Source organism: Gouania willdenowi, chromosome 4, assembly GCF_900634775.1.
Source record: "Gouania willdenowi chromosome 4, fGouWil2.1, whole genome shotgun sequence".
NCBI classification, from domain to species: domain Eukaryota; kingdom Metazoa; phylum Chordata; class Actinopteri; order Blenniiformes; family Gobiesocidae; genus Gouania; species Gouania willdenowi.
In genome coordinates, this window is record NC_041047.1 from 12,267,588 (window position 1) to 12,289,888 (window position 22,301).

Here is a 22,301-nt window from a genome sequence, read left to right on the forward strand (position 1 = left end):
GCAAAAAAAAAAAAAAGACCCAACGCTCTAAATATGTACGTTCGTCACACTCAGATCTTAGTCCACTCGTTTGTTTACCTTCCAACAGAATCCGGGGGTCAATGCAAATGCTTCAACAGCAAAATCAAAAACGGAATCACTTCAACGATCACTGTAGCAGCTGAAAAGATGGAAAAGCAACATGTAGAATAACTGCAGCGGTTGAGTTAAAGCTAGGGGTTTTCAGTGGAACAAGTGATTCACACAATTGAGCTACGGTTTCCCAATCAGTTCGTGACGTCTACTGGCTTTGTGATTGTCACATGTGTACAAATGAGAAGCAGGTGAAAAGGTACAGCAGAGTACTAACATTCTTAGAAAACGACAACACTTAAGTGTAATGGAGAATGGAGTAACCACTCACTTACTTATAGACCGAATTCAAGCAAATTTGAATAGCTGACACAAAAGAACCAAAAATCAGAATCAATTTAAGGTTTTAGGTTTACTGTTCTCTAGGAAGTAGTACTTCTAGCAGGAACTCGACATAGAGCATGCAAAACAGCTTTGTTTAAAAAAAAAAAAAAAAAAAAGGGATCAAAACAAAAATCCACAAATTAAAAACTACCAGCGCAACTTTACTTCAGAGAGAGAAGAAAACCTCGGTCAATGTGACAAACACCGGATTTTAGCTGAAGTCTGTTCTGTGGGTTACCTGGAGGCTGTTTAGATGCTGGTAGTCTGACTTTGAACTACATTCATGCTTGTGCTGCAGCAGTTTATCTGAAGGTGAGTGGATTTATAGGCACTAAATTTGGTTTCATTCACTTTTCCTAACTGAGGACGATTCGGCTTTGGCGGGATTTCATGTTCGTTCTGCAGGTTAACATAAAAGGAAAAAAAATAGGGTAATTTGCTTGACGATTTTTTGGGTTATGCAAGGCTAATATGCAAGTTTTCACACATTCTGAAGGTTCAAATCTCAGGTTTAAACCAAAGCCCCAAAGGCAGTTTTCCCCATGTTTTATTTGACCCAAGGAACAAACTAAATACTCTTAAGCCATAGGTTTGGTTGATTGCCACGGCCGCCTTTAGGTCTTCAACGTCCTCCTTACCCTTGCTAAGCTCAGTCACCTCAAGCAGACTTTTGAGGAACTAATACACAATTCCTTTGTGGAATCACTCAGTTGAAAGCATTTGCTGATCTACACGTTTAAATGGAAAAAAAAAAATAGTTTTGAAGCATCGCAGGAACAGAGCTCTGCTTTATTAAAATAAGGAAATTGTTGAAAAATCAAACACATTGACATATTCAACGCTGGTCATGTTTGATAGTCTTCACGACTTTTTTGCAATTTTGTGCTCTGTGATAAGAAAGGTACTTCAGAGAAGAAAACTTGTCCCGTGATGAATAAAACATCGGGGAGATTTGCACCTCATACCTTGGGAAAAAAAATAGACAGTCTGAAATCCCTGCTCCACCACTGCTGCACGGCTAAAACCACCCCCTCAAAGACCTGGTGCGATGAGCCAATGGTTCAAGGCAGATCAACTGTGTTTCGACAAAGCTTAGAAACCAGTGTGTCCCTCTGCTTTGCTACTTCCCTGCTCACAGGCTGCTGACGTGTTCGGGCTCAGGGGAGAGAATTCCTTCCAAAAGTGGGGTTCAAATTGTTCAGGACCCAAGCAGACACCCATACCACCAAGTATTGGTGTATCCTATGGCTTGTTTGGATGCCTTTGGAAATTGTGTTCCTCCAGGTTTGGAGGCTCATTTCTTCAAACTCTTCTTCAGATGTCGTGTGAGGACATCGTCTGAGAGGTCAAAGGGTGCTGGGTGGGTAATTTTGTAGTGAGCAGAGCCTCATTTGAATCTCCTTCAGCTGAGAACTCGCCTTGGTTTCTCTCAACAGCCCGACCACAGGACTCCATCCTCTCGGCTTTGGCTCCTGCATCATCTCCCCTTTCCACGTGGCCTCTGCTGCCACCTCTCGGCCTATCGGTTCGAACCCTCTTCTTCCTTAATTTCTCTTGCTGGTCATAGGATTGGTTTCGCTAACCCGTCGCTTTCACTTGGTGGTGCTTCGGTTGTAGCAGAGGAAAACAGGTATCCATTTTGTGTTTTATTTATTTCCCAGATTAAAAAGCTGGCGAACCAGGCTTAGCTCGAGCCTAGCTCTGTTCTTTAGAACACCTGTTAAAAAAAACAAGTGTTAGCCATTAGTATAATAACATTTGGGACTAGGGGTGTGCATCTGACCATACGATATATCCTGGGCCGATACTAAACAACATAGTATCAATAATTACAAATTTAACCTTTACAAGTTCAAAATGGTATGAAATACAATTTATTTCTTTTAAACTTGCGAGAACAAGTAAATGGAAACTAACTGTAATTTAAGTATTAATATAAAAAACAAGTGGTATGTTTATCAAACAATTTCATTTTTCAAAAAAGTTTAACTTTTGCTTCAACAACAAATTCTGACGCTGTTAAGTTCTTAAAAAACATCTATAAAAGTAGGGATGCACTGAAATAAAAATTTGAGGCCAAAGCCGAATAAATATAAACGTGGTTGTTTTTCACAATTTTTTAAAATAGTGCATAAATAGCCAAGAATACATTTTTAGACATGTTTTTTTTTTAAAGAAAGTGAATGTTTATTGAATATTATGACATTTTTAAAATATTCCAGTAGCCTTTGATTTTCAAAAAAAGCACAACAAAGTTTTTCATTTATATTAGTCCTTCAAATAAAACAAAACATGCATTCCAAAAAGTGCATTGAAGGGGAGGTATGATGAAAAAAAAAAAAATCACTGTATAATGGTTTTGATACAGTGATACACATCCCTTTAACCTCATTCAGAGGGCCAAAGTTGAAAAAATGTTTCCTCCCTTTGTTATTCCACATTTTGTATAAAGTCAGCTTTAAACGGGCGAGTTGGATTTTGCCCACGTTGGCAGGTGACGTCAACTACCACGCCTCCTAGAATGCTCCTCCCTCTCCGACAGCTAAAACAACACTGTTTTATTATAGAATATATATTATATTTTATTGCCATAAATGTAAATGCAAACTGCACTACTGGACGCCCAAACTGCACTACTTTTTCTGCTGCCGATCGTGTAGGGAGTCACTGCTTGGAGCCACAAACCCATTGTTTACACACATCAGCTGTTAGCACCCTGTGCTAATGCTACACCAACTTATGCAGCAAGACCCGGTGAAGTGTAAGGAGGAAACGAAGGGGATGTTTACGCATTCGTGGCTCACAGCACTAACAACGAACTCGACTGTGGAATTGGACGGTTTCCAACTTTTACACTGTGAAGGAGAGCTGTAAGGACAAAGTCTGGCTGTGTTTGTGGGTGGAAAGGATAAGCTGCTGCTGCTGGTTCTGCAGCAACGTGCACACACTTTTCTGATTCTAAATCACTGATCATTGCATCATACGCTACTATTCGGCCTTGCTTTTCACTCACCAAATCACAGGCCAATTATTGCTTTTTTTTGCAATATTTGGCCGAATATATCCGGTGGCACCCGGATGCATCCCGCTGCATGTAAAAAAATTGATTTGGACATTTTTTTAAATCGATACGAAAATTAAGCTGTGACATATTGTGAAATATTGCTGAATCGAGTTTTTCTTACACACTTATTTAGGACATTATTCTTAAGTGATAATTGGTTTTCCAAATAATTGGAGGTTAGATATCAATATTTTATAATTTTTTTTACAGCTACATTGAACTTCTTTAACTCTCTTCCCCTCGTCCTTTGGGGATGCAAAATAGAATGTTATTCTCTCAATCTAATACAATGTGAGCGTGGACACACTTACTTTAGTACTGTGACAGCCCAGTCACCCCACCATGCTGGTATGCACGTTCCCCCTGGTATGTGGAGTCCTGAGACAGAGCCACATCAATCTGGGACTTGAACTCATCACCCAGGTAACTGTCCTGGAGAACAATAGATCAGATAGTGTTAGAATGTTCCACAAACCAATGCTATACAGTCAGAAGAACCTGAACATTTAACTTAATTCACATAGTTACTGACCGACAATTTGTAACTGCAATATATTTATCTTCGTTGTTCTCGCTGATTATTTGTTTATTTATCGTCTTAGTGGCTCCTCTTGTAAATACACTTATATATCTTTCTTTTGATTTTCTCTGTATCTTGCACCACAAGAGTTCTCTTAATTTAGCTGTACCTTGTGTAAAAGGACAATGACGGAAGCATTCTATTCTATTCACAAACAAGACATTTGCGAAGTCTGAGCACAAAAAGGAGGGGCATACCTTCCACACAGACTCAATCAAAACATGTTATTTTACAGTGTTTAATTTATGATAATATCACAACAATAAAAGCCTGTGTTTACCTGGGACAGCTCCGGCTGGGACAGGCCCGGTTGGCTCATCTGAGAGGGCTGGCTCATGGAAATATAGCCCTGAGTGAGCGGCCCCTGTGAGAAGGGCTGGGACGCTCCTTCCTGACTGGCCTGGCTGTGCGGTCCCATGCCCTGTGTGCCGCCCGGCCCAGCTGATCCCCGGACCCTCATTCGCCCACCACGGCTGGGCTTACTCTTCATGGCTCCACGGCCTTTATGTAGAAAAGGAAAAGAAATACCAAGTTAGATCAGACCCCTGAAACTATGGTGACAGAACATTTACAGAAGATACTATGTGTGCTTTGGGCAATGAAAGACTGTCCAATTTCAACTGGTCTTTTCCCAGTTGGTAATTCACCTGCAGCTGGCCCGTTGGCCTGACCTAGATAGCTGGGTGGAGGCATCGGCGGCATCACCAGATTGAAGGGTATAGGGATATTCATGGCTGCCATGTGACTAGGGCCTGCCCCAATCATTCCAATCTGATCATGAGTTTGGAAATACATGTTGGATGGACGGCCAGCTGAAAGACAGACAGACACACACATACTTTTTATAACCACCATCAGGTAAATAAATACCAAAACCTTATTTAAACAAGGTTTTGCTCATTCAAAAGAATTTTTTTTTCAAAATAAATTTTTAAGAACGTTGGATTTGTCGGATAGATTGCCTTCATATGGTCCTCTGTTTAGAAAATACTCAATTTTGTCCATTTTCAATGTGAACATTTACAGAAATTGTTGTGTATAGGTATGTCTACTTGCCCAATGAGTTACCAAATGTATTCTGCCATTTCTTTAAATATTCTTCCGATCGATTTTCACAATTATTCAACAAGGCATTGCAGGGATTTTCATGTTCTGTATCGCAGAACTTTAATTAACTGAAGGACTTTGACATATAGAGACCCATCACTTTGGAACGATTTACCTCAGACTCTGAAATCTATATTCACTTTAAACTCTTAAAGAAAATTGGCAGATGTTAATATTCAGATTTTTTTGTAATCATCTGTTGCTTTGTATATGCAAATTGCTTACTTGCAGTTGGAATTGGTGAGGTGGCTTTATAAGACCCTGTGGTCTTAACCTCTACCAGCACAGTTATGTTATTAATGTTCGATTGATTTTGCAACATTTTTGTATGCGCAAATAAATAGATAAAAACTTTTACCAGCATTGCTGCGGTCGTATGCAGACCCGGGGATGAGAGCTTCACGAGCATCATACATTGCAGTGCTCATAAAACGTCCTCCCTGCAAAGCACAAGTGATACATACACAATATATACATCAAAAATATGTTTTGTAAAACTGAGAAAACAGCGCACAGAGCTGTTCAATATAAGGTTATTATTCCAAAGCTATGAAATTTCAGAAATACATGAGAGAGAAAAGCATCTGAAATGAATGATTAAAGGAGTGTCTTGATGTTCATGCTTCGTGAGAATGAGTTGCTGGTCTGATACTCACAGGGTTGATGGTGTTGACCAGTTTGCGAGGCTTGCTGAACTGCATGAGGCTTTCTCTCAGGTTGTTCAGAGGTCCCTCCACCAGCACCTTCTGCTCCTTGTAATTATTCAGCAGGTTGTTCCACAGCGGCTGCTTGGACAGAGCTTTGGGATTCCCCACGATGATCACACCATACCTACAAACATGTTGGTGTTCCTTTATTTCTGAATGGCTCACCATTCAAACTAAAACTCCACTTGGCTCTGGTGTCTCTTACTTGGCTCTGGTAAGCGCCACGTTGAGACGCCTTGGGTCGTTCAGGAAGCCGATACCCTGGTGCTCATTAGCACGAACACATGACAGAATAATAAAGTCCTTCTCTCGGCCCTGGAAGGCATCCACGCTGGCGATTTCCACTTGCTGGGATGTAAGCAAAGACGAAACCGAATAAGAACAGAAATGCATTTTGAAATCCTAAAATTCAAGCTGTTGAATTTCTATTTGACCATATTACACAAGGATAAAACCACCTTGGCATCATAGCTGTAACCTTACACACTCTACAAAAATGTGTTTTCCTGGGACACTTGTTACAAATTTAACCAGAGCCAGGAGTTTGTGAACTACCTGATAGAGCTTGGTGTGCAGGGAGCCACTGAATTGCATGTACTGGACCAGATAGGACCGCTGGCCCTCATACGGCGTGATGATTCCAATCTGGTCGGGTTTTGCTCCTGCCTTGAGCAAGCGGGTGGTGATCTTCTCCACATTGGCAGCTTCAGTCCTTAAAATATCAAAGGAAAATATTTCCTAACTAAAAACATCAGATCAGGTGTGTGTAACCTTTTTGATGTTATTTGTACCCTTTAGTTCTTTTTAAAACATGCTTTGATAACAGTCTGAAGGATCCCTCAAACACTGTCCATAGCCTAGTGTTGTGTTCAAGACCACACTATTCGAGACCAAGACTTGCCCGAGACCAGAATGCACCGAGACCAAGACAAGACCAAGACTTTCGGAAGCCGAGACCAAGTCGACCAAGACCATAAACATTTTTTTTTTCAATTTATAAAAATATATAAATAAATAAAATTATGATAAGGTTCAACAGTTAAATAACATTCTCTCTTTAATTTTTCTTTATTTTAAATACATTTGACACACAAAAAACAAAAATATTAAGACTACTATTGCTCCTGATAAATTCACAATTATTCTACATATTTGAAAATAAGATTTTTGTGTCAGCTGAATGTACAGCAAGTGTTTAAAAGCATTTCTGCCAAGAAATAATGATTCTTGATTCTGATTCTTTGAGTTGTGCAGGTCAACAGGTCACAGATTTCACAAGATAATTTTTTAGTTTAAAAAAGCCTTTACACAGGCCATTTTTATTAATTCACTTAGTTGATATAGTTTAATTTGGTTGCTGTAATGTAATTAGGATAATCATTTAACAAAGGTTTCCAGCTGTAACTGTAAAAATTAAACTTTCTGAAATAAAACTACAAACAAGTTGTCAGCAGTCGAAAAAACAGAGCTACAGGTAGATGTGAAACTAAAACAAACTCAAACCCTGGAACAGTCATGTAAAAAATCAGTCAATAGTTCTTGTTGAGAATTAGTATTATTATTCTGGATACAGTAGAAACAGAAACTATAAAAAATAATTATATTGTGAACCTGTTTATATTGGGGGGAAGATATTAATTACATAAATGTAATTGGAGTCTAAAGCCACAAAAAAACACCACTTTAAAAAGATAATAGACTAATATAAGACCTCTTTACAGTTATTTGACTCATTCTGCACATGTGCAACTTGTGGTGATGACGCGCTGGTGACAACATAAACCAAGATGGCGGTGGCCCGGCCGACAGCCGATACTATGTAATAAAAGCCTTAAAAGACATGGATATTATAAAAAAGAGTGGATGAACAGAGGCATAAACATGCGGACTTTCACACGGACACACACAGACTTATTAAACACACACGGACTTAAACACACACACAGAACCAGAGTAAGTGCGTCCCCCGTATTGCATTCACAGGCTGTAATATCACCAGTTTATCATTTTACCTGTTATTAGAGCTACTGTCTTTACCAGGGAGATAATATTTATTCATGGTGATTGTTTTCTGGAGTTTTACTGGGATTTTTACCGGTGATTAGTTCATGTCTCCCTTGCGCTCCGTGATCCAAACTGACACCATAGCCAGACACACAGACACACAAAGGAAGGTTGTTGTCATTATACGGGGTGGATTAAATAATGAATAAAGGATTGTTTTATCCCGTTCTTCTCCGTGTTATTATCACATTATAAAAAAGGTTAAAAATAGCAGGAATTAGTGCTGGTCTCGAACGGTCTTGAGAGAAAATCCCGAGTCCGAGACAAGACAGAGTCAAAATGCTTCAGAGTCCGAGACCGAGACCTTTAAAATTTGGTCTCGAGAACAAGACCGGTCTCGACTACCACAACACTACCATAGCCTGCAAAAATGTTTACTGGGTGTTTGGATATTTTGGCTTTATCTTTTCATCATTTGTGCCAGTTTATCGTTGACCAGTTTGGAATAATTGCATGTAGTACACACACCATTTTTCATAAAGGTTAAATGACTAAGAAAATAATCTGCATATAAAATTCTGAATGATTCGATTTATCAATAGTGGTATCATGCATGTACACCTTGGGTGAGAAATTGCTGTTAGTGAATTGATCCAGTTACTGGCTTTTCTACCTCTCAGCCTGGATTCCATGCTCCCTTTTTAAGATAAACAACAAAGTGGAAATACTGCTTGGGGAGGGTGAAGAAGAAGTCTAAATATATATATATATATATTTCTAATTAACATCAATTTGAATAAAACTATGTTTTATATATATATATATGAGGGTTAAATGACAGTATACAGCAGGGATGGGAAACTATCACAGCGGGGGCTACAAAAATGTGATTGTATTTAATCCGAGAGCCACATTAACAACATTCATGTCAGCATTTAGAAAAATTACTAATTAGAGCATTAACATGGGGGTGTACAGTAGGTATGAGCTTAGACAATCATCAATGAAAGAAAATCATTTCTATGTAAAAGCCCAAGAACAGATAAAAATGTTACCTGTTAAGGTACGATGTTCCAGAGCTGGCAATTTCTTCCTGACCCTGAGTCACATAGAAGAACATGGGCTTATCTGGCTGCGGCCACTGGAAATCAAAGCCTTTCTTGATGCGTTCAGCTGAAGATAAGAGAGAATACAGTCATTTCTTTTACCCTCAAACAGTTCCAAGTTTTTAAATGTGCCAATTCTGAGCAAATAATATCACTCTCAAACCGGAAAACGAACACAAGACCTAACCAACCTGCAGTGACACCGTTCTGCAGGGAGCCCTCATAGAAGATGTTGGAGGGGAAGGCACTGAGAGCCGGGTGCATGCGGTACTGGACCTGCAGGCGGATCGGCCGGATCCCCAGAACCACCAAGCGTTCAAACAGCGACTGGGACAGACCTGCCTTTGCAGCCTTCTTACACATCACCACAGGACCAAGCTGGCAGTGGTCACCCACCAGAATGAGCTGGGAGGTGCACAGTTACAACATGCACATTATAATACTGAGAGTTTAGAGGAATATCACTAACATTGTGTCCCAATTATAGTGTTCCAATATCTCAATGATTAATGTTCAGTTATCCACTACATCCAACCAGCAAAATAAAACAAATAAGTGCAAAGATGTACTGAAGTTGACTTTGCGTTGTTCATTAATAGATTTTAGCATGATTCATGAGGTGGAGTTTAGTTTCTTACCTGTTTGGCTCCCAAAACCACAGGCACCATACACTCCGGCTCAGTAGCCTGAGTGCTCTCATCAATCAGGATGGAGCGGAACTGCATTTTGGCTAAACGAGGATCTCCAGCTCCGACACAGGTGCAGCAGATTACATCTGCATTCTGTACAAGTAAAAGCAAAAATCCATCATTAAAAATACTATTGTAGTTACTGGCCATCAATCTGTGCATTAATCTTAAACATATTGCAATGTGCTTCTCTTCTTAATGAAATAATGCAACATTAACAACTACATTTGTTGCTAATGAGGTGGCCCCTGTGCAGTAAAATGTCAAATTAAATCTACCTTAATCAAACCAAGAACTCTGGTTCTTTTAGTCAACAAAATTAACACTGCTTTGCACTTGTTTACAGAAGAACGACAGATAAGAGAGCTAAGAAGTCAACTTATCTTAACACATTCAGCTAAAACTACATCCTCGAGGCTACAATTGCAGTAACTTTGAGGTCATGGTGAGCAAAAATCATCCTCACCATCAGCAGCTCCCTCTCTGCAGCGCGCTTCAAAGCTCTGTAGCGTTTCTCATCAGCGGAGGACAGCTCACCAGTTTCATCCTTTAGCTGCTGCAGTTTCTGCAGCTCTGGCATACTACACACACACCACACACACACATAATTATAACAAAGATATGTTACAACATCACACATTACATTTAGCGACAAGTTATAAACGACACGCACTAGTATGAAAATATCTGTTTAAAATTCTTAAAATACAATCATTTTAATACGGCAATTAGATTTTAGTAATTCAGAACGCTTTCTGTAATTTACAATCATGTCAGTAAGAACTGATGGAAATCTAGTAAGGATATGAAGTGTGTCACAATACAAATTGTGTAATCTAAGATATAAAACAATTCATATCAGAATTTTTTTTGTTCACACACTACAGACCTGTCCATGTTGCTGATCTGGTTGTGCAGAGCCAGGAAAGACACGGGTGACTCGATGGCTTCCCTGCTCTTGGCACACAGACGAACGACCTTCAAGCCGGTCTTGTCGATCTTTTCAGTTAACTGGTCCACAGCAATATTACTGGGGGCACAAACTAGGACTGGTCTACAGGACACACAGAGAAAATTAATTGAAGAAAGAGTTAAAGAGCTAGAAAAACCTTTTTTTCTATTTGTAGTGTCAGAAATAGGGGAAAATAGAAGTTTGTTAATATTGTCATCTTACCCATTGCCTTGACGAGAAAGGTGGTAGACAATGGTGGCAGAGGTGACAGTTTTCCCTGTGCCAGGAGGACCCTGGATCAGACTGAGAGGCCTTTGTAAAACAGTCTTCACCGCATAGACCTGAACAACAAAATGAAAAGTAAAGTTATTTATATGGGTATTATTATTTACAAATGTTACTTCACCAAAAAAACAAAAAACAAATATTAGCTTAAATATACAATTAATATGATGTAGTACAGTTTTGTCTGCTGACGAAACCAAAAAATAAAAATGAGTGAAATCTGTGTATCATTCGTTCATTCGTTTTTCATTATGTAAAAAAAAACATAAACGAAAAAAACAGATTATTAAAATAAAAAAACGAAAAACGCCTTGTTTTTCAAATTCAAGCTCTTTTGCTTCAGTACAGAAAACAAAAAAAGAACAACTTTATCTGTTTTTTTTTCATTTTAGTTTTGGAAACATATCAAATAATAAGTGTTTTTTTCACGTTTTTGTTACATAATGAAAAACAAATGAACAAATGATACATGGATTGAGTGACACTAAACGATGTGTGCTCCGAGTGTGTAACAAAGGAATAGTTCACCTGTGAATGATTAAGGTCAGGCAGGCCCTGGGCAGTGAAGCGTTTTGGCAGCTGGCACTTGATGGTGACATCCTCCACCTCGTGACCCAGCAGTTTGTGATAAATGTAACCAGACACAGAAGTTTCATCCACAGCAAACGTCTTCAAGGCACTCTGCATTCTGCAGTAAGACAAGCATCACACAGAAGTTATCTTAATATATAAATAAAGGTGAAATTTGTATTCACTGAGAGCAAAACTCGTATATTTTATAGAGGACACAGAAAAAGTCCAAGAGAAAACTTGAGTCTTTTTACACCTCTAAGGACCTATGTATGCGCACCTGTCAAAGGAAGTGGATTTCCACACAAAGTCCACCTGGTAGTTGTGGGGAATTTCTACCGGTGCTCCCACACTGCCCCGCAACTCGATGGCGATTTCATCTCCATAATCTTTAAACCCAAAGTTAAGGAAATCCTACAGGTATGTGGTTAACTATCTTTGCAAGCATAATTTAGTCATTTCAAAACTAGTTGGCGGCAGGAATTAACATAAAAACAATTAAGAGAGCATCCAACAAAGCAAGAGTCATTCGAACCTGAACATATGCTGTTATAAACCCCCATTAAAACAATGTAATGCAAACCATGACACCGGTGCAGCTGAAAAGGATACTGTCTGGGACTTTGATGACGTGGCCAATGCCCTTCCATAGCTGGGCCAAGTCTCCTTTGTACCGTAGGGAGATCTCATCGCCTTGCATCAGCCGCATATCTGAGGTCAAATTAAACATACTAGTTAGAAACTTGCAGGCTGTCAATGTGAAAATGAATGAATTGAGTTTATGAAAACCAATCATACAATACCGTTGATCCACAAAAATAATTACAAAAACACAAATTAGAACAAAATAGCACGCATGCTGCTAAATGATGCGGGAATGGGAGGGCAGGGGGGATTGGGTCTGCGTGCACTCGGTAATGGTAAGCATCTATGTCTGCACCATGGAAACACTGGGAGGAAGTAAAGCTGAGAAAATTACCACCTGAATCCGTCTTGGGCAGTGTGAAATAAGCAATCCGCTTTTTGTTTAGTCCCAAGTCCCATCGGACTGTTATATTATCTTGAGTCTGTAAAAAACAAAAAAGCATTTCAAAACAGCTACATTAAGTACTAAAGCCAATTTATAATGCTTTAGTCGTGCTTAGGTACCTGTGACTCTTTCAATTTCTTGTCATAGTCGGCTTCCAGTTTGACCAGAGGGCCAAAAATGTTTTGATACTGATAAGCATCCTCATAACGCAGCAGTACGTGTTGGGGCTCCTCGTCCACGCCGGGTTTCTCCAGGTCTTCCAGGGTGGCTCCAGGGTTGTCCTGTGAAGGCCAACATCATTTATTAATGGTGTGATGTCATCGTTCAATCAATATCACACACTATTTAAGAGAGCTGCTTTGATGATGACTTTAAATGTTGCAACGACAGCCCTCATCTTTTAACAACAGCACAACACTTACAATACTAATTTCTCAAAGAGTTCCATGAAGACAAGTCATTGAGAATACCTTCCAGAGTTCCTCCAGTTTGTTGATCTGTTGGGCTGTGATTTGGCGAGCTCGGAGCTGCTCCTGCTCTGAGGGAATCTTCACCAGCCAGGAGAGGAAACAGCGGTCCTGGATTAGGGGCTGCCACTGCGAGCTGTCCCAGTTGATGTCCTTCAGGCTACTCTGGCTGGCACATGGCTGCCTGCAAGAACAATGAAAGGCAGCAATCCTTTATCTGTAGAACCCAAAGGTGCATAAACAATTCAGACCACCATAGTTGAGGGATGTGAAATCCCCTTATTCGGCTAAAAGTCTAAGTGGAGGTTAATTTTTTCAGCAATAGTCTGTCATCTCCATATCAACAAGTATAGCTTCTGGCAACGTAATAATTTGGAACAACAGAGCCTTTTGTTCCTACTTTTAGGGTAACAAGAAAGAAAGAAAGAAAAAAACCTTCAGGTACTAAAACAGCGGTGTCAAACTCATTTTAGTTCATGGGCCAAATACAAAGTAGTTTAATCTTAAGCGGGTCGCAGCTTTTAGGTGGGAAAACAAGTAATTTTAACATTAATGTCCCCAAGTTTGCACTATGATGTATAAATTACAAAGTACAGTATGTACGGCTCCGACAATATCCAAAAAAAACTTCACATATTATTCTCTGCGGGATTTCCTCTTTTATTAATTTTGTAACTAAATTTAATTTGGAGGTAATTATGGGAAATAATTTATGGAAAATTGAGTTCTTTGAACAATTTGAGATTGAAAATGACTGCAGTCGTGATAAAATCATGTGAAAATTGCAATTCTCCAAATATTGCGGAGTTTTGTTTATTTTCTGTATTTAGAAGGGCTGAGATATCTACAACTGAATTATTTGGTAATTTAATATCCATTAATTTTTTGCTTTCTCCTGCAGGCCAAAGTGATTGGTCTAAAGGGTTGGATTTGACTTGTTTGACACATGTACAAAAAAGAGTGAAAGCCCACTGCAAACATATCACGAGCACATACAGAGAACTGTAGGATAGAGATTTGCTTTGCGTCGTTCCTGGAAGGTTTTGTCGGTCTACTTCCCACCTGTCTAGGCTCTTACCTGCACAGCAGCACCACCACAGAGTCTGCTTTAGCTGGGATGAAACCCAGCAGGAACACATTGCGGCAGCCACAGTTGTAACACTCCAGCACTGTTTCACCCAGCGGCCCATCCTTGTGCAGCGTCACCTCTTTGCACTTTGCCCTCACCAAGTGGTTCACAATATGGCTGAAAAAAAAAGTTCAAACGATGTTCAGACAACCAACAGAGAGGTTTAAATATATAGGTAAAGGGTAAAGCATGACACGAATAGCAAGTTAAGTTAAAATCCACTGGAACAAAAACCATTCATAACTCAAGACTTTTTCTTAAATAGAACTCTATGATGCAACTGGATTGTGAAACTTGGTCAAATTTTAAATTATTTTCTATATTTTAAGTAACGAAATAATTAGTTTTATGAAGAAGTAATTCAGTTACTAACTAACTGGGAAAATAGATAGTAATTATAACAAATTTCATTTTTAAAGTAATTGACCCAACATTGTTGATTACATTGTTGCACAGTGAAAAAACTACAATGTGTTACTGCCACAGTTTTTGTTGCCCAGGTGTGTCCACACAAAGGTTTAACGCTCAGTTTCAGTTTTGTTTGTTAACACTTAGTATAAGTAAAAGAAAGAGAAAGCTGTCCATTAGAAACTAAAAAACAATTGTAAAGCTGGGAAAAGAAAGAAAACCAACTGTGACGGGCCATGAGAAAACAGGGAACATGTCAGCCAGAGTTATGAGTTATTTAAAGATTCTGAGTGTGTGGATTCCATGCTTGTTTCTAATGGTGTGACACACATAGAAATCAAATCATATTTGAAGAAGTTATGGCCATTTGTATGTTGTCACTCTCTAAAGTACACTAGTACACATTTGCATTACTTTGCATTAACCCTATCCCCAGCAGCGGTTATGAATAGGCTTTACACGATCAGGATTTTTGTGCCGATCACCGATCAGTGAGTTTAAAAAAAAAAAAAAAAAAAAAAAAAAAAAAAGAGATCACGAATCAGAGCACATGAATTCAGGTAGTTTTTTTAGATACCGACCAAATTCCTTCAGTACTGCCTGATACAGATACAGACAGGTACAGCCACATACACCTGAAAGTGTGTGTGGGTGCATGGCCCTTTAACAGCGAATGAATGTGCAGGTTGCTCGAGTAGATCGACTATAAGCTGTATGTCATTGGCAAAATAAACGGTGCCGCTGTTTAAATAAACCGGAGTCCCATGTCATACTCAATGACTGCTGTGAAGCAAGGGAGTTAACCCTGAAACTGAGGATAGCTTCAACTACAGAGAGTTGGAGATGAAGCTGTGGAGGCAGACGACACTGGAACTACATTAGCAATACAGGTGCTGGTCATATAATTACAATATCATGAAAAAGTTGATTTATTTCAGTAATTCCATTCAAAAAGTATAATGTATACATTCATTTCACACAGACTGACATATTTCAATTGCTGATTTTTTTTTAATGTTGATGATTATAACTGACAACTAATGAAAACCCCAAATTGAGCATCTCAGAAAATTTGAATATTGTGGAAAGGTTCAATATTGAAGACACCTGGTGCCCCACTCAGAACTCACACCTGCAAAAGCCTTTAAATGGTTTCTCAGTCTAGTTCTGTAGGCTACACAATCATGGGGAAGACCTCTGACCTGACAGTTGTCCAAAAGACAACCATTGACATCTTGCACAACCATTGACATCTTGCACAAAAGGTCATCGCTAAAGAGGCTGGCTGTTCACAGAGCTCTGTGTCCAAGCACATTAATAGAGAGGTGAAGGGAAGTAAAAGATGTGGTAGAAAGAAGTGTACAAGCAATAGGGATAACCGCACCCTGGAGATGATTGTGAAACAAAACCCATTAAAAAATGTGGGGGAGATTCACAAAGAGTGGACTGCAGCTGGAGTCAGTGCTTTTTTCATTAGTTATAATTAGGGATGTAACGATTCACTCATCTCCCGATACAATTCACGATACTGGGTTTACGATACTATTCTCTCACGATTTAGTTCACAAAATGGGACTGTATATAAATGACTGAAAAATATTCCTTTATTTTTTTTGGGAAAATACTATACTATTTTTCATTGTCAAAATAATCCCTTGATAAACTATTCAAAACAATGCAATTTAACTAAAAATAAATCTTGAATGAAATACATAAAGGAATAATACATATGAAAAAGAAGCTTATCATTTAAATTCTGGTTCTATAGTAAACAATACAAAACTGCATAATAGTTCTTTTTAAAAGTGCAACTGAAAATCTATTTTGCGCCTTAACAATAGGACTTTAAAAAAAAAAAAAAAAAAACAGTAATTTTACTGTATTTACATCAGATAATTGTTTGGACCAGCAGTGGGCGCTGGTAACCCAGTGGTCGGTTGGCATGCAGATATCTTGCAGTGAAGAAGAGACGCTATGCTAGCAGGCAGAGCTAATAGAAAAACGTGACTTTTACAGATATTCACGTAATATTACAGATATTCTTTTGGTGCTAAAGGGGTAAGAAATCATTTATGAATATGTTTAAGAGTAGAAGGCGGCCAGAAAGAAAGTATTAGCAGATTTCGCTCGCCGCCAACACTTCTGGATAGGTTAAAAAAAGTACTGCGATTCAATTTTCACAGCATCGATGTGAACCTTGATACCGATGAATCGATTTTTAACTGCCTTACGATTAATCATTACATCCCTAGTTATAATCATCAAAATTAAAATAAATAAACATTTAAAATATATCGGTCTGTGTGTAATGAATGATTATAATATACAAGTTTCACTTTTTGAATGGAGATACTGAAATAAATCAACTTTTTCATGAAATTCTAATTATATGACCAGCTCCTATAGAAGCAAAGACATATTTACTGATTTACTGGCATCGCAAAACCTGCTGCTGCTTTCACAGGAGCACAGCGGAGGTGGGGCACGCACACACACACATACACAAACACTTTCAGAGCTAGTAGACTGGGGAAGAAGTCTGGTGCTCAGCCGCTTCGCTCCAACCGATTGACATTTTTGCCTTTCACTCATAGGTTTTCACCTTTGCGCACAAATGCGAGTGAAATAAAGCCGTGTCACGTAAAGCAAACAACGTTTCGGTGTAATCGAGACAGATAAAACAATGCAATGGGAGCATCTACAAAAAGTATGGTAATCAGCTGTTGGAATTCCACACCCCCAAGCACAGATGCTGCTCTTCTTTCAAACACAAAGTTTACAATTTTAAAACCTTTGATAACATTATTTGAAGAGGTGCTTTCTTTATAACTTCAACTAGCATATTTTGCAAAAAACTACAAAAAAAAAAAAAAAAAACACTAAAATCTATATTTTCTCAGTAAATTAATCCAGAGGGCAGGAGTCTTTTGGAATAAAAGCACAGAAACTTCACCATAAAATGTAAAACCAACATTAGTAAAAGCACAAGGAATGACAAACAGGAATTTGCTAAAAGGTATAGAGACATGGTTTAAATTCTACATTGATACAATTTAGAACATTTTTGAATAAAAAGCCGAGGCTTCAAGAAAGGAAAGAAACACAGTGAGGGTATCATCATGGGTTCACTTTCCTAGGTTGTTCTGGGACATGCTCATCGAAAGTTTTTGATAATTTAACACGTTTACAGTAACAAGCTGAACTCTGTAGTTAACAGAAAAACAGTAGCTAATTTAAGAATAACAGAAAAAAGCAAGATAAAGACCCATCAAGTTAAAGAATTGTGATTTAGGCCAGAAAACCTAACCCCTATTAAGCAGACATCCCATCTGCTAGAACGCATACTAAAGGAATAAACACGTGGAAACACACAACAATTAAAAGAAGCTGCCATCAATGCTCTGAACAGCATCGTAAATGAAAAATTATGATGGTGATTTGTCACAGATTTTGGAAGGTGAATGATGCAAGATCAGGGAATGTGTGGGGAAAACTGAACTGGTATTTTTGGTGCTGTATTTTTAATTTATTTTATCTAAATACATTTAATAACCTCTAAAGCACTTTGGTCAATGTCTGTTGTTTTGAAATGTGTGCTCTATAATCCAAAGAGCTTTGTCCCAACAGAGGCGGAAGGAAACAAGAAAAAGCTCTTGCACTTAAATTGAACAAAACCCTGTGGGGTTTTTTTCACAGCTTTTAAAACTTTTTCTCTTCAAAAAAAATGGGTCTTGAGATACGGGAGGGAAGTTGGGCCCTGTATTTAAAACCGTCTTATATTTAGGTCCATGCGTTATGTTTCACATACAGGCATCAGTTGGAGGACTAGTCAGCTGTTTACCTGCCAGATGTATTTCCACGTCCATTACAAAACCACTTCTTGCTGGTGTTGCAGTACACCACACATGCTGGATCATGAATGCCACAGTAGCTGTGAAAAACAAATTAAATGGGATTACATCCTGATTGTTCCTCCAGCTGCACTTTAATAGCACAAGAGTTTTCTTTAAAGACTATAATTGTAACAGTGCAAATCTGCAATGTAAACGCAATCTCAGAGATTGAGGTGAAGTTATGACAAATGAAAGGTAGATATGAAAGAATAATACATGTAAAATGTACATTAGGAGAACAGCTAAGGAGGAGCTTTAGGCGTTCTGATTGGATATTGACATTAGATATAGCAACAACAACAGAAAAAAGTGTTGGATCATATGAGCTTGCATCTAAAACTCCATTATAAGCACTCAGATACAGACTCCAGCACTTCTAATAAATGGATACCTATTCTTGCTGACTTTTGTTTTCCGTTTGAAGTAGTATCACTTAATCAAGAAGAACTTGATTCAAAAGTTGCTTTGGGGAAACCCCTAGTCGATATGTTTGACTAAGATGTTGCAGATAAGCCGCAAATAAGACGAAGTCCACACAGAGGTTTCTATATTCCAGTTAAGTTGGGTTAAATAATTGCATTTTCCTTAAGGCTTAACGATTAATTGCATTTGCGATATTATCGCGATATCATAAAACTAATCACAAGGGCTGCAATGTTTATTTTTTCTGTCTGCACATGCTGTCAAAGGTTGTTGGGAGTTTCATTTCCCTAAAAAAACGTTCAATTGGGTAAAGCAGATATTAGTTCTCCTTACTTTTTCTGCACTTTAGTAAGTGTGATGTTACTGACTGGATATTGGTAAGCTTTATTTAATTTTTAAATCTGTTTATTTTATTTATTTATAGACTACCCTGTTAAGTTCAGAGTTATTAGTATTTTGTTTTCTCACAGGAGTTTAAAAACTAATATTTTCTGAAAAAATGTATTCATATTTCTAAAAAACCAGAATGTGAAAAATCAAATGTAATTTGATTTTATAAATGTATAAAATATTCTTAAAAATCGTAGATCGATATCGCAATATCTGTCAGAAAAATCACAAGGTGTTTTGTCAAAATTGTGCAGCCCTAAGTATTCTCTTAAAACATTCAGACACCAGAGGTGAAAGTAAAGGAAGTACTTGTGGCAGTTTGTTTTATTTAGCAATTAAATCATATGTATATATTTTCTTTAAATAATATTTTTTTCTCGATTAGGTTATCTTTGTAATCGTTGAGTGTAATATTCAAAATCATAATACAATTTTGAATAATTGCACAACCTTACTTTGCATACTATTTAATTAAGGTTACTTTTTACTTGTACTTGAATATTTTATGTATGATTTACTTGTACTTAGGGGTGTCCCGATCCGATATCAGCCTGAAAACGAATATTGGATGCAAATTTCCTTTTTTTTTTTTGCAATTCACTTTTTATTTATTTTACTCAACTAGTACAGTGCTCGTCGAAGTCTGAATTCATATAGTGGGAGGAGCTTAAGTAGAGTTGTCAATGATGGCAAATGAGTATGTGTTTGAAGGTTGGCTGTACAAAGAGGTGTACATACGTACCATTTCCCTGGTTTAATTCTATGGGACTATGATAAATGTGTTTCTTTTTTTAACTAATTTTTATATTTTTTTTTTCATTTGGTCGATTTTTCTGTAATGTATGTTTTTTGGAGTCATTATGTGTATTTTTTTATCTTTCTGTTGTCTTTTTGTGCATTTTTTGTATAATTATTGTTTTTTATTACCAATGTAGTGTGATTCTGGAGTCATTTTGTGTATTTGAATCTTTTTGGTGTAGTTTTGTAAATTTCTGTTGTCATTTTGTGTATTCTTTGTATAAATATTTAGTTTTGTGTATTTTTTAGTCATTTTCATATTTCTGTTGTCATTTGGCGTATTCTTCTATAATATATGTTTTTGGAGTCATTTTGTGTGTTTTTGGAGCCTTTTGTATATTTTTGTGCATTTCTGTTGTGGTTTTGTGTACTGTCTGTATAAACATTGTTTAGTTTTTTGTTTTATTTTACTCATTTAGTATATTTATATTATAAATACCATATGTGTCGTGAGGGCGCTGTTTCGAGATGTGTGTGACTGTCTACCTAGTTACCGTGTTGGACTCTCTTATCTCCTCTGTGGGTTCTCTCTCACACACGCACGCGCATCAGCTGCGCACATGCGCATACTCCGTCACAGGTTGTTGAAATGCGTGTGTATATAGGGAAAAAAAAAAAAACGGACCTGCAGAAACTATTTTAAACTTACTCTTCCATTGTCACAACTCTCTCTGTAAACAGCTGTGTGCGCGTTCAGCATGTACAGCCAAGGTGCACATTTAGTTATATAGCATGTAGTGAAAATATCAGCGTTTATAATGTTGTATCCGCGTTGTTTGCTTTCAACACAGCAGCGGCCATTGCCCGCCAATAACTTCCGGGTCCCGTTTGTCCTGTCTAAACAGCGAACGGTCAAACAAACATGAAAATAAACACTTTGAAATGACCAAATTAATGGATGCACAAACTCGGGGTATTTGGAAGCCGTTGATCAAGTCGAACAGATACCACGTTGGGGAGAAATTCCGCACACATACATACTTGCTTCATAGATATATTGTAGAACACTGTAGATATTATGTTGAAAGTTAATTAAATGGGTTAGTTTTTCCTCATACCTACTGTATTTGACTATTGTTCTCTGTTTGAGTAACATCACTTGATCAAGACTTTTCTAACATTCCACACTACAAAATAAGTAATTATTATTATTTAATTTATTTAAAAAATTAAAAAAGTAATAAAAGTATGTATGATTCATGCTGATATCGTATCGGAACAATATTGGTGTCGGATGACACGCAAGGCTGCAATATCGGTATCATCGGAAATTAAAAAGTTGTATCGGGATCTATCAATTAACAGTACTTCTACTTGAGTAAGATATGTCAGTACTGTTTACACTTCTGTCAGAAACTAACATTACGGACCAATAGTAAAATTAAAAGCACTTCCTCTGTGATGCACACGCAAGCCAAAAAATCTGCTACGTTTCCTGCTAGTTGTGCACCTGCATGCGTGAACAGGAAGGTCTTTAGTGTAGTACGTGTCCTCCTCGTCCTCTTCAAAGTTGAGCTCAGCCAGCAGTTGAGTGGCTTTGGCCACAGAGTCATTCAAACCGTTGTGCAGCCCCTCATCAGGACCGTTTAGCTGAAAAACAACACAACATGCTTCACTACACACACACTCAATGCTAAAGATTAGCAGCTGCTAACTGTTGTGCGGAAGAGACTATTTATATTCCGCCAACAGCCATGGAGCACATGTTTTTAAAGTGTAATAAAAGCCATGAGAATGTTTGGTTTCACGGTGTCCACCAGAAATGACACGGCTATAGTTTTATGTTTGCTAGTTAAGCTAGCTGAGCTAACATGAGGCTAACTGAAGCTACGTTTCAGCCGGCGGTAGATGGATGGGCTAGCCCGCACAACTCCGCACCTGTCCGTCCAGCTGGCTCTGGGTCTGGCCCTGGGTCTGCGTCTGGCTGGGAAGCGTGAAGTCGGTGAAGTCGTACTCGGAGCCCTGCGTGTCCGCTCCAAGCAGCTCCGCTTCCTCGGTGTCCAGGAAGGTAAGGGTCTGGGAGCTCGGCCCGTAAGCCTCCACACTCATGGTTACTCTTAGCGTTATGCTTCGCTCGGCAGCTTCCAGTTATAGCGGTAAAACTGAGAAAACGTCTAAAAAAAATCGAATGGTGTTGGCAAGTTTTTCGATAGTTACGCGGGTAAACGGCGACAGTACGTTTTAAAGCCAAACAAAAATGGTACCGAGCAGAAGCGCCGCGTAGCATGTGACGTCACTCCGTT

At 38.3% G+C, this 22,301-nt stretch overlaps 1 protein-coding gene across 1 annotated transcript; it reads right to left on the minus strand.

Annotated features, from left to right (window-relative positions):
• Positions 1–1,227: 1,227 nt before the first annotated feature.
• Positions 1,228–22,107, minus strand: LOC114461574 (regulator of nonsense transcripts 1). The gene is made up of 24 exons (XM_028443768.1): positions 21,937–22,107; positions 21,509–21,648; positions 18,396–18,485; positions 14,096–14,263; positions 13,021–13,201; positions 12,670–12,831; positions 12,500–12,587; positions 12,133–12,231; positions 11,801–11,909; positions 11,479–11,638; positions 10,888–11,006; positions 10,603–10,767; positions 10,180–10,294; positions 9,663–9,806; positions 9,216–9,429; positions 8,974–9,091; positions 6,470–6,626; positions 6,120–6,262; positions 5,864–6,038; positions 5,566–5,647; positions 4,748–4,912; positions 4,381–4,601; positions 3,832–3,952; positions 1,228–2,173 (listed from the first exon to the last, which is right to left on the minus strand). Exons 1-23 carry the CDS (start codon positions 22,105–22,107, stop codon positions 3,833–3,835), a joined length of 3,306 nt encoding a protein of 1,101 aa, XP_028299569.1. The 3' UTR covers positions 1,228–2,173; position 3,832.
• Positions 22,108–22,301: the final 194 nt, after the last annotated feature.